The 17,356-nt window shown below is 43.7% G+C and overlaps 1 protein-coding gene across 1 annotated transcript; it reads right to left on the bottom strand.

Moving 5' to 3' along the window:
- Positions 1-1,748: 1,748 nt before the first annotated feature.
- Positions 1,749-4,157, bottom strand: LOC131285807 (proton-associated sugar transporter A-like). The gene is made up of 5 exons (XM_058314661.1): positions 4,145-4,157; positions 3,788-4,043; positions 3,066-3,637; positions 2,060-2,991; positions 1,749-1,976 (listed from the first exon to the last, which is right to left on the bottom strand). Exons 1-5 carry the CDS (start codon positions 4,155-4,157, stop codon positions 1,749-1,751), a joined length of 2,001 nt encoding a protein of 666 aa, XP_058170644.1.
- Between the last annotated feature and the right edge of the window lie 13,199 nt (positions 4,158-17,356).

Raw genomic sequence — 17,356 nt, 5'->3', positions numbered from 1 at the left:
AGTTCAAGAATTAAGACCAATTAACATGTTAACGCTACCTTATGTCTCGAAATTAAGCTCTTGCTGATATTTTTTACTTGCGAATGAAAGTTGGAGAGTTTGTTTAAATTAGGCCCTTTATTGGCCATTTACGTTCCGTTCCAGTTGAAGTTTTTTGTCTACTTGTTCGATAAAGCAGCCCGGCGAAAGAAATGCTAAGGTCGTTTTAAACGGAAGAGCTTTGTTGCAAATAAACGAAATTTTTATTGTTTTAAAAAAGAATTTTTCGTTTTTTTCACTTTATGCACTTTATTGTTATTAATGAATTTATGCAGATATTTCATTTCTAAATTTTTCGTTTAAATGAGGGCGCGTTATTGATGCTTTCTTATTCATATTCTCGCAAAGGATATACTTTTTTATATTTTTCTTTGTTGCTGTTATCAGCGAAACACATGGTTACATATTGAAGCTAGACGAAACATGAAAAAGCTGTTGAACAACAATTTATTCATGAACTCTTCTAAATCAACAATACCGTTGACAAGTAGGAAGTATAAGAGCACGTAAACAAAGCAACATGCTTACAGAATAAAAGGACGGTGATCCTTAGCTTAACACATGCATATCCGGGTTATTGCGATACAATGAGATAATTTGTGTACGGATCGTGCCTGGAGGTTGATCGGCGCACGTTACCATTCTGATTAGTTGGGAAAGGAAATTTAAACGTGACTTGAGGCATTCTGACGACCGCGATTTACATTTATAGCCATTTTAAAAAATGAACGGTCTCTAAAGAATCCAGAATGTCTCATAAATTAAGGGTTTCTTTTAATTAGCGAAATGGTACAACTACATCTTTGCTGGACAATGCTACGGATTTCCTAGCTTGTAATTGTTTTCGCATCGTATTGGGTAAGATTAGACCAGTTGGTTTCTTGCATAAAATTATCCAACAATTCAAACAGCGTGTTTTATATTTATCAGCTTACATTGCACATGAAACAATGATCTAACCCTTTGATGCTGCTGAAAACAACTGCTTTCGTTAGTTTGATTCATAAGCTGTTGGTATCGTTGAGAGAATTTTAAAACGAACACGTGTATTAAAATTAATTTAAAATGTATTCCTTGCCTTGCGTGTAGCCTATATTTCGGCGTGAAGCAATCGAGGCGGGCAATTTGAATCTTTGCTAGTAGACAAAATATCCCAATACAGTTAAATAATTTGATAATTCCTTGCTTTCCATATTATATAGTTATAAAATTCTTCAGTTTGTTATCGACTTCTGAAAGTCTTTATCGATATAAAACACAGTATTGCCGCATTTAAACCGCAAACAAAAAGGTATCAACAACGTGTGTCGGGTAGTAGCTTAACAGACAATTCAGCTAAGATGCTATTTATTATCGTAATTCGCTTACATTTGTTAATAAATACCGTACCGTAGATCATCCTCCCCGATCGCTCACCGGCCGGGCCAGAAAAGCGCAGAGTTCACTGAGATAGTTTATTGCTCCTAACGTGAAAGGCCACCAAAAACACTGCGAGCATCAGGAAAGCCCCACAACAAACGTGAGTAAGAATTAAATAAGTGCAGGGAGTATCCGGCTCGTTTGCCGCGAAAAGTAGAGTACGAGCAGAGGCTGGTTTGTAGGTGCAGGTATCACATGTACACGGAAGGGACATCGTTCCCTTACGCTCTTCTTCTCAGAATTATTCTATTACTCTCTTTCTCTCTCCGCCTGTCCGGGATGAATCGTCCTTAGAGATCCATGTACACCACCTGCGTGGCGCAGAGCGACGCCAGAAGACTGCAGATACTGGCACTGTAGACGACGACAGCGGTGGTACCGAACGCGGTGATCAGAGCTCCCATCCCGAGCGCCACGATGATTTGTGCGACGAAGATCATGCCCCCGACGACGGCAATGTCGGTGGCGAGTCCACGCTTCCGTTCCTGTGTTTCTGCGCCAGCCTTATGGACTTTGAACTGCGTGAAGAATGAAGAAAGTGACGGTGCTTATAGATATCTTCAACTTTGAAGACTCGCTTTGTAATCCTGTGTGAACTTACCGTTCCCTTGGCGTGGTATTGGCCGAGAAGGAGGAAGGGCATGGTGAAGAGAAGGGCATAGACGATACCCCCGGTCGCACTCAGCACGAAAACGGTCACCTTGTTCGGGAAGTACGCCATGCAGGCCATACCGACCGCGTCGATGAACAGTCCTCCACAGTAGACGGTTCGCGCACGCAACACCTTGATCAGCTTCTCGATCGTGAACGAGCAGGTGGAGCAGGAGAGCGAGTAGATGGCCATACCGAAGCAGGCATACCGGACACCCTCGAGGAACAGCTTGTTTTCCTCGGAGAACGACGGCGCAGCCGGATTACCTCCGAACACCTCCTCTCCAACGAAATCGGTAAAGTACAGTGCGTAGCTCAGGTGACTCATCCAGCAGAAGAGATTTGTGACGCACAGGATGGCGATCGACTTCGGCATCATGACGATGCTCTTGATAAAGTCCTTCGGGCTCATCTGCTTCTCTTCATCCTCATCGTCGTCCTCCTCCGCCAGCTCGACCGCTGCATCCTTGACCGGAGGGTTCCGTTCGACATCCACCAGCGCGTTGTTGATCTTCTGCGGCACGTTCAGCTCGGGCGACTGAATACTCTGCAACTGTGCCGTCAGCGCCTTGCTGACTTCCCTCACGGTAAAAATTTGCTTCTCCCTGCGTGCCTTCTCCTTCTTCACCACGGTCTCCGTAAGGGGGCGAAGGAGCTCATCCGCCTCCAGCAACGGGAGCGGGATCTCACGGAAGCTTGTAAGGCTGATCGTAAGGCACACGGCGAAGATTATGACCACCAACGTGAATACGGTCTTGATGCTACCCCCAAGGAATTCACCGAACGATGTCTCATCCCAGTTGATGCCACCCATGGCATATCCGACGGATCCACCAAACCCGGCCAGGATGGAGAAAGTGCTGCAGGCGCGTCCATGGTCCTCTGGAGAGTGGAGAGATGGACACAGTTTTAGTTGAGGATGCAAGATCACAAATCCGTTAGTGAGTAGAACTTACCCGGTAGACAGATATCCAACAGGTACGCCCTAGACGGCGTCATGCAGTTGTCGGCGTTAAAATCCATCAGAATCGTGCCGATGATCGTGATCACAATCGCCCACTTGTAGTCTAACCGATGTTCGACGATTTCCTCATCGACGCGGTAGAAGTTGTACCCTCGCAAGGCTTCCGTCGCCACGGTTCCATTCAGATCGATCAGTCTCGCTGCGACCGGGTCCAGAATGGACGACGCCGGATCGACCACAATCTCGCCGAGATCCCCAAACCACTCGCCAATGTTCTTCCCGAACGGTACCAACAGGCAGCCGGCTATCAGGCCGACGCCGAGCGCGAACAGAACGGGTCGCCTCCGGCCAAATCTCGACCGACATCGGTCGCTCAGGCCACCGATAACGGGTGACAGGAAGAAGCCGATCAGCGGCGAGATTCCCCAGATCATCGTCATCAGCTGGTGCTCGATGCCGATGCCGAGCAGGATCGGCGATACGAACGCCGTCTCGGCCGAGTACACAAACTCCATGCCCATGATGACCGCCGAAATGCGGATGAAGTCGAAGCGGGTTTTCCTCCTGTCGGTCGAAAGGGGTAAAGAAGTAACAAAAAAGATTGTTAGTCACACACGTTGATTAGCAAATTGTCTGTGGTGCTGTATGAGCTTGGGGCTGAATGGCTTGTTGGATTGTCCCGAATTGGTTCTAAGGCAGCGTTTACACCCTTACCTGAAGACGTGCGAGTAGTCATGTTTCTGTCGGCGGGCATTTTCCTCACGCGCTTGGCGCATCTCCCGCACGACCGGATCGTTGAGGAACTCCGTGTGAAAGTTGCTGCCACCACCGGCCACCATCGTGAGGCTGTTCTGACCCTGCGTTCGAAGGTGCTTCCCACCGGTTCGGTTGCTCGTACCTGGTCGCGACTGCTGTCCACTGGACGTTCCCGCTGCACCGTCTTTGCCTCCGTCCGCTCCTGAGATTGTTTCTGTAATGCGAATCAGGAGGTAGACATCGGGATTAAGGATTGGATGTTATTTGACGAAACGAAACAGGTTCGATGACGGAAAGAAGACGCCAGAAATCTACCATAACCGTTCATGCTGCAACACCCGCAAGTTAAATCGCCGGACAAAGCGCTAGGAATGCTGTTTACAACACGACAACCACAGCACTAAAACCTTCCCGAACCGGAACGGAAACCAACTGACGCCCTAATTCCTCACCAAACCCAGGCTCACAATCGTCGGCCTGTGTAATTGAGGCGAACGCGGGTCGAAGAATGGGTGGAGATTACCCACGAAACACACACACGACATCCTCCAACGATGACCGATTAAGAGCCACCGTTCTAGCAGCCGAGGCATGACTGTGTAATCGGGAGGACGTATTCTTTTCCTTCGATCATTTCACTCTTCTTGCTTTTTGTTTTAGGCTACACCAAAACATCTAAAAAACGAAAGAGAGAGGAAATATCGACGGTTCCGGGGACGTGGGAAAAAAGCCTTATTTGATAGGTTATCAGTGGTTCCTTTTTTCCAATTAGCGTGATCGGGACAAAATCGGCTGTTATGGCTACTTTACCGACGGTGTTTTGCTGCTTTTAGAACTATGATGCAAGTGAAAGGAAACTCGAACGATAGTTCAAAGAAAACGAGCGCGAAAGTTACCAACAAACTTGTCGAAGGATAGTACGTTATAAGCACTTGATAAAACTCACTTTTCATGGTAGATATTTTACGAATTTCGGGTACAATTTTAACAAACAAAAATACTCCAGAACACGCCAAAGTTGGGAGAATTGTTGACGTACTGTATTTTCACGAGCGCCGCCTGCTAGATTGTTTTGCACTTCTGATTCTGTACTGGTAATGTGTTGGATTATTTGTTCTAGGAGAAAGTTTGAACCTCGAATTGCAGTGCAATATTAGTTTTGTTTCATATTTTCAGCTTTTTGCACAGTGCTTTTCGGCGCAGAAGGAAATTGGTACAATTAGCATTTAATTTAATTATCTTCTGTCGTTATTGAATTTTATTACATCGTTCCATTTCGCTTCTAAACAGCAATATGCTGCAAACGCTGCTAGCAACATCTTTCACATTCCAACCGAATTGAAGCGTTGCAATAAACTATCGCCTTTTCCAGCCAACCACAGTGTTACCAAGTTACGTACGATGACTCGTTATTCCATTACACCGAGGAACTATTTCCCAGTTCCCGAAGTGCCGCTTGCTGTCCCGAGTTCGGTTTTACACCGAGCATGCATGGTGAGCCTCTCACTATCTCGGGTGCCTTTTATTGGCATTCTTCATTCTTAATTTCAGTTTTATTTTATTTTATGATGCACTGACAACTACACGCATCCCACATGCCTTTTCGGTTGCTACTGATAACCGGCTTAGGGCCGGCTGGAAGCTCCTCGATTTGCCGCTCGAATGAAACCAAAATTATTGCTGGGCATGTTTTGCAGCATTCGACAGCATGTGAGGGAGGTATTTGAAGTCCTTTTCTTTTATTTATTTCGTTTTTATGAGACATATGATTAAATTCCTTTATCGTCAAGGGTATCACAAATATGCATATTAAAATGTTGAACATCCTATTCTCAGTGATAATTGTTAATAGGTTTAGGATAACTGAAAACCAAACCCATAATTTGAAATGCGTTCATAATATTTAGTAAAATATTTTAAAAAACAATAAAGGAATATTCGGAAGTATCCTAAATGATTTAAGCTGTTACTTCTTTACTAGTATTTACTACTTTTACTTAGTAGATTATCTATGATGAATTTTTTAAATGAATTTTTATCAAAATCATTAATCATTCTTTGTATTTTTCTTCTCTTTTTCTGTTCGAAATAGATTCTGGCTAGTTTTACAGAACATTGAGAAACTTTGAAGCTACGCCGCGTGGTGGCTAATCAAACGTCCTTCCAAAATCTTTTCCAACGGGCTCGGACTCTGGTTTAACAGCGCCTGGGTGTGGGTCTTCACTTTCAAGCGGTTCGGATGATGCGTGAAAATATGTAGCAGCCGCCTGGGAATATGTTGCCCACGGTCAGGGTAACCGCAATCGCTCGTTAATTAGCGAGAACTTCGACCCTGTCTGGAAAATGTTTCGGCACCTCGACGCTCGCTGGTGGAATCGTTCAAACCGAAATCCCACTAACAAGCGCGATCGCGTTATCAATTAACAAACTGCACAAACCGCAAACACCCAAATGAGCCAATCAAGCGGACAATCGATCGAACGTCGCTATCAGCGGCACTATTTTCGTCCCAATTAATTCGCACCGATCCCAGGGCGGGTGACCCGTTTGATTTTAACGGTGGTACCGAAATGATTTGCACACAAACCGTGCGCTTCTCCGGCCCGATCATTAGACTTGCTGATAGGCCTTTCGACGGGCCCCGGCAGCAAGATTGTTTACTGACAACGAGACACGAGAGGCCGATAAGGAAACATCTCGTACTCTTATGCTTCTGCCAACAGGAAACGAATTCCGTCACCCTGACGAAGCGAGAACGCTAAGACACAAATCGCCCTCACGGGATGGCCGACTGGAGGAGTTTGAAGGGGGAATTTACTGCCTGCGATCCAAATCCAAACAATCACATGGTGGTCGGCTAAAGTGTGACCGGCCGGTTTCAAGTGGTAAGCAAAACGAAACTTACTGTCCCCATTCGTGAAGGAGGGGCTGTTAATACCTGTTTGCAACAGCATTTTAATCGCTCCCTTCCACTTCAATGCAGAAAAGGCACCCGCGCACCAGACGACCCGGTGTGGAGTTCGCGAACCGTTGCCCCAAAGGCAATGGGTGCTACAAATGCACCCAGCTCCGCCGAAAGGGCCGCAAAATCCCACCGCCAATTTTCAAGTTCAAACCATCGGTTCCACGGTGCCGTTCCTCCCTAGGAGCGGCGGTTCATGGCCTTTACCTGAAAACACCTGAGTTTCCACCGTCTACATAACCCCAACCGAGTGCTCCAGGCGTAAACATGATGCTTCGGGTGGAAAACAACGGCGCGGCGGTGTCTGGAAACGGCGAACATTTGTGTCAATGTCTCGCTATTTGATTGCTGGATTGATTTGCGCAAATGCGCGTCGGTTTGTTTTCGGCAACCTGTTATTATTCCCCTCGCAAAGGTGAGTTTTAACATAATTTCCTTACATCTCAATTGCATTGTTCCAATGTTTTAGCAAAGTGCTGTGCTAAGTTAATTTACCAGAGCTTCACACAATTTTCTGCTAGCATTCATTTGATTTTCGATCAATTCTATCGCCAGAATACCAATTTAATGTGGTTGCCTGTGTTTTTTTTAAAAACTGTATAGCTGATTATGTTAAAATTCTATAATTTAACATTTACTTCTAAATACTTGTAGCAAAAAACCAAAAATTTAACATGCTACAGTTAGAGGATAAAAAGAATTACTAAACGTTAAAGTTAGTGAATCATTATAAGCGCTCCTTGGATAAACAAACATGTTGTATTGATTCATATAACATTGAACTCGGCAGTTGACCGCCAAATGACAAAAAGCGTATTAAAATAACAAAAAAAGATTAAAAGATAAAACCCGTCATGAACGTGGAAACATAAGCGCAATAAATAAATTAGAATCATAAATTACTTTCAACTGGTCCAAAGAAGTGATGGGAAACAGGTTGTGTTCCCTCAACTTGGCCTCTTCTAGCAAATCAATTGTACAATAGAAAATAAAGCACACACATCAACTTGAGGTCATGCCCAGTAGTGCGGAAGTTCACTGTAACCAAGGTGCATGGTGGAGGTTTATCTGTCTCTCGTGGAGTCACTTTCGTCACGTGGTTGAATGAATTTTGAGCTCGATTTGACATACGCAAGGGATAGTTGACCTGATAGGTCAGATTGCTGGGTTCGGCGAAATTGTAAACTGTTGTCCAGGATACTGAAGTCACTGAAGCACGCATGATACTCACCGTTCGCAACACACGGAACACTTCCAATGCGAGTCCCAAATTCACGACCTCGGCAGTCCTTGGTTTGGGAATGTTCTTGTCACTACTGCCTTCAGGCGTCGGTTCTTGTAGCCGATGAACAGGGACACTTTGCTCATAACTTTCGCGCACTGCTCGGCAACGACCGTTGGCTGGTGGGCACCGATGACTTTCCCCACGGAAAACTCGCTCACGTGCCACTCGGGCGCAATTGTTGCTTCGTCCACCTCGATTTGTTTCACTTCACTTCCTCTCACTTGGTCTCACTGTTCCGTCCCTTCCTTGGCGGTTCCAACGCGTGGAAGGATGTTCTCTCGAGCCACGATCCACACTAGCCGGTTATCAAGCGCACACTGAACGGTTCCTCTTCGGAGTAAGATTAATTTATACAAAGAAGATGCCCCATCGCCATTATCGCACCATCGGTCCCGGCCGATCACTTTAACGTACCGCTGCACTTGAGCTAGACCATCCATGCATCTTACTTCTCTACGTGCTACAACTATGTGTATGTGTGTGTAGGTATTTACGTAGGGGAGAGGGTGGTTTCGTAGAAAATCGAAATCATTTTTCTCACAGTCCGATAAATCGTATCAGTGAAGCTGCATCTCGCGATTGTCAAGCTGGGCCAGTTTGTCCCGGAACAAAATCACGTCAATTTCGCCGGTCGGAGACAGTTCGCGGGAACGTGATTTGCCGATGTTATTTTCGCTTATCCGAACGGCCGTGGCAACCACATCTGGACGTTCGTGGCAGCCACAAGACTGGCAGGTGGTGGATAGAGCGAATCGAAACCGATAACCAACCAACTGTCCAACCATTCGTCCAAGGTCACCCAAATGCGGAAAAATACCGGTCGGTGATTCCCTTCGAATCGGTTCAAATATGGTCGATGGCTTTCCTAAAAATAAACGACTTTACAAACATGTCTTGGCAAATTAGTTAAAAATCGAATAGAAGCCAGTTTGAATGAATTAAAATTATCCGAAGACTGTTTTTTTATTGTGAATTATTGAAGGACAGTAAAAATGTTTTCCCATTTCGGATAGTGTTTTTAAAATATGTATGATTTGAATAGAAAATTACAATAAATTAAAACTTTTACTGCTTTTCCAATGTTTCGTACAAATTTACAAATATTTCAATTAAAAACAGTGCTAAATTCCGAGCGTTGTATTCAAATCAATTATCCCGCGCAGCTAAACATTCCAAAAGATTAAACTTGAAACACTTTTTTATAGTCCTTGCTAATCACACATTTTTTTATATTCCTCGGTCCCATCGGACTGTCCTAATGAAGTGATCTCAGAGTAGTACCAGCATGACATAAGTAACGTGCAAAAAACTGTTAACAACACTGTCGCTTGAAGTTAGTTAGAGGATGTAATCTTTTCATTTTAAACACGTAAAAACATTTAAATAATGTTAAACTCTTTATGGCATCGGAAAAATGTATGTAGTTAAAAATGGCATTAAAAACTACATTGTTTAAAACACTAAAAGTTGAAAGGTAGTACCCAGCGCGGGGGATGATAATTCTTCCCAGTAAATCTTCCACACCCTCTGATCTGAGCTGACAAGCGTACTCTCTTAAGCAAACGAACCGAGCGCGTCCCATCGATTCATCCAGAACAATCTTTCCCACGCACTATCGTTGTGTACCGATCAACAGTGGAATTCTTGTCGCTTACCACCTACTTGTCGTTGGTCAATAAGGGCCTCAACAACGTAAAAGTGCTTACCGAAACTACCGAAACGTCTAATCGTGTATTATTTAATCATCACCGCGATGAAAATTGAAACTGTTTGCGTTGTTTTGTGTTCTGTTTTTGTTCCGAACACTCGCTGTGGCATTAAATTGATACTTTGCTTACTTAGAGCGTTCGCCAAAACAGGGGATGCCTAGTAACACGCTCGAACGCAACTCTTCCGCGTCGCCGGTTACCACGGGCAGTGCTTCTTAAGCTCTTAAGGAGGCTAAAACGTGGACCAGCATTTGAGACTATCGAAGAGGGTGAATTAAGAAAACAATGTAAATTGTTTAATATAAAAGGATTGAAAAACCAAGGTTACTAAACACTAGACAGGTTGCGACAGAGCAGTTTTGCTCGGAACCATTTTGGATATCTTGTTTATAATTTGTCTGTCAAAATAACGGCGGTGTTGTTGCGGTTTGCAGGAACGTTGGAGATTATTTAGTGGCTCGCATAAAAATGCTTCTGTTTCTCTTCTTTTGGTTTGCTTGGACCATGGACGTATAGGTTGTGATAAGCGTAAGATGTGAGAAACAACATTGCTCTCAATCGTACAATCGGAGGAAGAACCCAATGTGTACAATGAGTTGATCTTGAAGAATGATATGAACTTCATCCATTTGTACGTCCCCAGTAAAAACCGTTTACGAAGTTGATCGAGGATTTAGTCCGGAAATCAGGAACACAACGCGTTTGCAATGTTTAACGATGGCAAGGTCGGCCCCATGACGGACATGCTCGAGAGTAAACTGTTACACCCGAACAAGTGGAACAAATATATCTACACCTAACTTTGTGAGTTAATGCCCATGCAGTAGCTTGTATGAGACGGTGTTCTACATCAGTCATACGTGGCCTCTTGCCGCGACATGGATAGCCAGACAATTCGTAAAGGAAATTATCGAAGGCAAAAAAAAAGAGTCGATCAACCATCAGATTAATGATAGCACAAAGCTGCGCGAGGAAGGTCGTACGCTAATGCCCCATTTAAAGACGTGCTGCAAAAATAATGGTCAAATGAAGCTACGGAGCAACGGAGTTTGAAAAAATTTGAAAATGTCTGTATTCGTCGGTGATACGGCACTGAGCACTATACGTTAACAAAGGTACGTAGTCATTCTAAGATTAAGACATGGTTTTTGTTGTTATTACCGTAACAAACGGAACAATTTTTGTAGAAGATGAAATTATTAGTATGAACCAACAAATTTTAATCAACTCAAAGATAGTGTTCAATAGATTTCGAGTTCTCTTCTCTGTAAATCTGTCCCTCCACTAATTTTAATAATCTGGTTAAAGCCTTCTTTGATTGAAAATAGCAGCGCTAACAGTTCATTTTTTTTTTTAAATCTTCGTTATTCCAATCCGAACGTAAACAAACCATTCCAACTTGTTTGTCAAATTTTTCTTTCATTTTTTTTGTCGTCAACCGGTAAAAATGTTCTATTTGTCGCAACCTGTCTAGTGTTTAGTAATCTTGGAAAAAACGCTCATTGATTATCTTTAGTATGACAATTTTGCATGACACATAGCGTTGAGAAACACTGCAGCGAGGTGTCTTGTTTTGCTTTTTTTTTAAAGTAGCCAAATAGAAACGCTTACGTCCCAATCGTTATCTGGACAGATTGCTCCGGGCTTTGTGTAATTTTTTATAGGCCCTGTCTTTCACATTTCGACTCGAAAGGCAAATCACTCCAAATGATCGGAAATATTCCTCGATTCCGGCGACTTCTAAGCCTTCACGCGCATGCATCGAGAGTTCGCCATTATCGAGACGCACCACGACAATTACGCCGTGGGTGAATTCTACTTTCGCTCTGTTGTTTCTTTCTCCGCTGATGGTAGCTTATCGCGGGTCGGAATCGCTTCCAACGCCCTATCTACAGTGTGTAGCCCTTTCGGCAGGTGTAAGCTGCAGACGCCGGCTCAGGTCATCCATCATCGTTGGTTGGATCGGCGTTGCATCGCTGCTACCGACGCGTACTAAGTAGACTTTCATCTTCGGCCCTACGCTCGGCTGCTGCGTTATCTTCACTGTTGGCCCGTGCCCAATCGGCTCGACACGGATTGTGAGATAGGAATTTTCCCCGTGCCGTGTTTATCAGTGCAGCCAGCGAGACAGTGTCACATACCAACACCGCCCTTCTAGGACCGTTCCATTTGGGTCCGGTTAAAGGAAAGCATGGAAAAGTAAACACCCGAGAACGTTGCCGTTGGGCCGGAAATGTTTCACAAATCTCACACCTTGTCCTTCCGGCACGCGAACGTTATGTAACTGAAGCGGACTTTTATCTCGTCAGCCACAGAAATTTTACCTTAACGGTTCCATTGTCCGACGTGCTGGAAATACGTACATTTCGCCCTGAAAAGATAGCTGAGTACATTTTATGGCATACCCAGTCCGTCATCATTTGAACGACGTGTGAACCAATTTCGTAAATTTCGGCCTGAAAAAAGTTTGATTTCTGTTTAACCTGATGGCATGAGAATTAAGGATAATGAGCAACGGTCAGACCTAAAATTAAATTAGGTTTATTAGAACTTTTATTTTACAAACTAACAACGAGTGACAGTTAATGTCCGCACAGATAATTTATTTCCGGTGCTCGTGTGTTACAGTGTGAACGGGGAAAATTGTAAACCCTTTTCCATAGAAGCGATAAAACACACAAAATGAATGGGATTATGTACGCATCATATTTCCATTCCATTTACCATGGAAAAAAAGATGAATGGATGTGACAAAATTCATTTATTTTGAATGATTCGTTGCAAAATAACGAATGAAATTACCAATGAAAATTAATTGATGAGAATAAAAAATAAAACCCTCACTTAAAGTGTGATGTAATTTGTATGGTTATAATGAAGGAGCTTTTAAAATGCAGAACCGTGATTCAAGCTTATTGTTTCAAATAATAATCTCTGGTTAGAGCAGTATTAGTTCGAATCGCGTTACTACATATCTCTCTCTATTACGAGATTTACTAATAAACAAAAACTGATCAAAAATCCTACTTAAACCCCTTTGAAACCATAAATGGTTGAACAAAATCCTTTCAGGGTAAAAATTGCCGGGAAAAGGTATCAATCACTCACAGTGATGTAAAAATTGGTTAGAATTATAAAAATAGACCCTTGCATTACGAAACAATGTTGAGGCAGCAAAGTTTAACTGTGTAGGCAGATTAAAATCGGCACAGCTGTGTGATTGATGGGTTCATGGCGCCGTGTTAATGAGTTACAGTTTACATATCATGTTTCTGTTGGCATTAGCGGTGGGCAGCTTTTATCTCAATCAGCAAATTTCAAGCGAAAAGTCAAACGGCTGTAAAGGGTTTGAATAGTAAGCCCCACAAAGTATGCAATTGTCATCATAATGTTTTGCTATAAAATTTCTTGTTAAGAACATTAATTGACGTTGATTTTATTGCTCAATGAAATACAAATCCCATCAATTTGTGTTTATGTTACTATTCCATTTTTCTTCTATTGTTTATGTATGTAGCGGTTCTAATTTAATATTGTTTCTGGTTATGTTTACTACCTCCTTCCTTCAACATTGCTCTACCGGTACTATGTTGGTCAACCACCCCGTTTTTTTTTCGCACACGCTGTATATTTTTAGCTGGGCTAGTCTTTGAAAATCACTATTCGGACATGATTTGAGTGCGAAATCCATCCGTCCCTCGGGAAAAAGGAAGCGGGACTGGCTCCACCAAAGAAAACAATGCCTAATGATGTTTTCTATATTTATGCGTGGAGACGTCACCCGACGTCAGCTCAAACAAAACAATTGCGGGGGTGGGATGATGGCGTCGGAGAGGGAGGGAAATCCATCAGCACCATCAGGACCTTCGGCCCGGACTCCGATTCCGATGGGAACTGGCACGTTCGTCATTCGAGCGAAACTGGGGACGAATTTTCTTCCTCCGCACAAAACGCTATTTATTCCCCCTCCTATCCCCCCAACGGGAGGGGGGGGGGGGGGGGGCAAGAAAAACACGACGAAGACAAAAACAAAAATGAAAAACTTCCATCAACAAAACTACCCCCATCGTGCCGCCGGTGAAGAGTGAAGCAAGCCATTGATATTCGAAAAGGAAGTAAAACGAATATTTGGCGTAGTGCGTGGGAGGTTTGCATTTATGCTTTACGCCGGATTCGGCTCTACCCGGCGGTGGACAGTGTTTAATGTTCGTTCCGCTCGACATCTGCTTCGAACGATCCTTCATCCGGCGAGTGTATCGATCACCGCGGCCAAAAGGAGCGCGAACGGAAAATCCACCTCCCCGGGTGGGAAAGAGAGTCGGTGGTAAACGGTGCGCCAATCGATGTCACCAGTGGCGTGTGTGGAAAATGGCCGGAAAATTGATGTACGTATGGTTTGTATTTTTAACATTCGCTCACATTGAACTTGACCGCCATTTCACCGACCGGTCGGGGGGTGTGAATGAAAGGAAACGCCGCGTAACGCCAGGGTGGATGAGTAATCTATAATTTCCCGGCACGAGAAAACGATGGAGTCGGGTCCAATGGCATCCGCGTTAAGCCGGGACGACATTTTCCCAACCGCAAAACGGTCATCCTCCACCGACCGTTGGCAGGATGGAAGGGGGTGAATTTTGGAGTTTTATCCAACCCGACCGGACGACCACATGTTGGCATCGGTGTGAACTATTTTTAAACAACCACCACCACTGGAGGAGGTGGAGTTGCTCGGGTGGTGGTCGGATTTTCCGGTTTCCTTTACGCACCGCAGTAATGTTCAATTCTCTTGAACTCACTTGAAATAAATCATTCAATACTATCTCATCCTTCGATTCAGGGATCGAGGTCGGCACTCTTTTCCTTTGCTTTGTTGTGGCAAATAGCTTTTTGTCGGGACGACCCGGGGGGATGAAGAAGTAACGGGGCAGAGTGCAGTAATGGATAGCGTACGGAACGATTTATTGGATAAAGATTATTGCCGTCAGCAGCTTCCTACAACAAAAAAAAAACAAGGAAATAATATTAATTGAACTGGTTGTGATGGAATTTCGTGAGAAAAACATTAATTTTTATACTTCTGCGGTGGGAAAAGAGGTTTTTAATGATGCATTACACCGCACGTATTGATTTATTTGCTAGCTAGTACATTTAAATAAGATTAAAATTAAATTTGATTTAAAAAGATATTTATTCCGACTAAATGGACAACTTGTCATCATCATTCATTATCAACTCATTGACAGCTCATAACAGCATTCACTCGCTAGTTTACAGTTCAAGTATTTATTATTATTTATAAGTATTTAGTTCTAGTATGATTTTTATTCCATGAAACTTGTTCTTCTTTTTTAATTACTTATTGTTTGAGGCTCTTTTCCATGGTTGTTAGTGCAGCAAACTAAGAAACATCCCATGTATTCCAAAGTAAAACACCTTTTTGTAGATGATGTCAAGAAAACTACGGCATTTATTTTGTCCAGCTGCTCCTGTTTTAATACTAAACCGTTTTTATGTTATGTAAATAAATTGGATTGCTTTCCTTTTCAAACATTCACAACACAACGCGAAAAATAGCTGTTATCATGGTATTTCTTCAAGTACATGCAGCATATTAACTTTTCAACAAGAATGCATGACCTACATCGATGAAGAGAACAACAGAATGAAAAAGTTAAAGTTCTTGTAATGATATTTTCTTCTTTCTCCGTAATTGAAGCCAAATATGCCGACGGCTATTAAATGCGGCTTGATTCATTGAAACTTCTTCACACCTACTCAACAGCAATCAATTTCGGATCTTTAATTGGCTCCGCACAGGGCTTTCCTTGCAATAGATCAAACGCTAGCCCCAGCGGGAGAAAAGTTTTGCGCTTCACAAAGAATGTTCACTGACTTTTCATCAATGTTTCGCTTCCTACACAGAAGCGTTCCATTAATTCCTCCGTCGCTCGGCGAACTCGTAGTGAAAATGTGCGTTTTGCGGTCTTCATTTCCCATCCGAAATCAAATCCATTTAACCGTTGTCACACCCACCCCGGACGGCGGCGTTCGTTATCAGCGACGAATTGCGCTCTAATCGCCCCTTTTCTCACCAGCTCAGCTCGCTCTCACTGTTCTGGTGGCGTGAGAATTTGCGGCTGCTCACTCGCTCTCGGAATTCGACAGCACGTCTCACATCGCGCCCGATGTCTTCGGCGGAAGGTCGTGTCGGAACGTGTCGATGTCCGGATGCGGAAGTAGTCGGCGGGGGTTGACGGGGGGGTGGAGTGTGCACGGAAGATACCTCTAGCGCGCGCCAACATAACGCCTAACGGCAGTTGCAATTCGACCGTCGCCGCTCGAAGGTGCGAACTTTTCCGACCAGTCGGGAAAGGTGTCGGTGTTCTCGGTTAGGAAAGAAGTATAACCGTTGGAAAGGTGGAAACCTGTGGCACGTTCGAGGTTCCAATTATGTGTCCGCACGTTTCGCGACGGTGTGATAAAATGATTTATGAGTGATTGGAAAATGTGAAACAGTGTAAAGTGCGATCGTGTGTGTGTTTGGTTGCCATTAAAAATTTAAATCCGTATTTTTTGGCGATCCTTAAGTTTTAAATAAGTACACGAAAATATCGTAACCAACTTTTCCCGGCAGAAGCTCTTTAAGCGAAGTGATTGCCAAACACATTCCCACAGCAGTTCATAAACTCACCAGAGGAAAACCCTCCACTCCTTCCCGCCAAGTGACAGTGAAAGTGTGATCAAACGATGTATGTTTTCGCGATAGGAAGTTGTCGGTAATTCGTTCGGTCCCTTCCCCGGAGAGTCATCGAAGCGAGTGGTGCCAATTTGACAAAGTTTGTCGTACGCGAAAAGATCACAGCAACCCAAGGGAACACCGGGCGATCCCTTCGATTCCTTCGATACGCGGACGGGGTGCGTGGGATTTGGGGGGAGTGGGATAAATCAACGTTGGAGCCTTATTAATTAACCGGCCATCCGGAGGAAAATGAAACGAACGGATAACTAATTAGACCGTGCGGCACAACTACCGACAAGCAAACCCAAATCGGCCGAACGGAACGAGGTGTTCGTTCGAGGTTCGCAATATCCCAAGAAGTAGCCAAAACCGACAGCATCTGGGGTGAGATTACGGTTAGTTTGGGTATCAGCAGCGGCCCTTTTTTCTACAAGGGGTTTTCCTCAACGAAGATCAATCAAAATGTGTCCGAAAGCGTGAAAAGGGTCGCCGGTGCCTTAGGAAAAGTTTTCCTTGACGAGGGGTGATCGTTTTTATGTTCCAGCTCAGTTTAATTCAATTTCATTAATTGATAGCACGATATAAACATGTATTGTAATACAACCGGGCGACCTCGTGAGACGCATTTGCTTGCCTTTGTGTTAGAATTTATGATAATGTTTTACATTTACAATTTTTTAATTTTATATTGTCATAATTGTTGTACGAAAACAATGCCAACATGTTTTTTATTCCATTCTAACAAATCAGGAGTAATTTGTAAGTAGATTAATAATTTAAAAGTTCCGGGGAAGTATGTACAAAAGTATGAAATTTAAACAGTTGAACAAAT

This window comes from Anopheles ziemanni, chromosome 3 (assembly GCF_943734765.1).
Source record: "Anopheles ziemanni chromosome 3, idAnoZiCoDA_A2_x.2, whole genome shotgun sequence".
Taxonomy (NCBI): domain Eukaryota; kingdom Metazoa; phylum Arthropoda; class Insecta; order Diptera; family Culicidae; genus Anopheles; species Anopheles ziemanni.
This window is presented reverse-complemented; position numbering and strand designations above follow the sequence as displayed.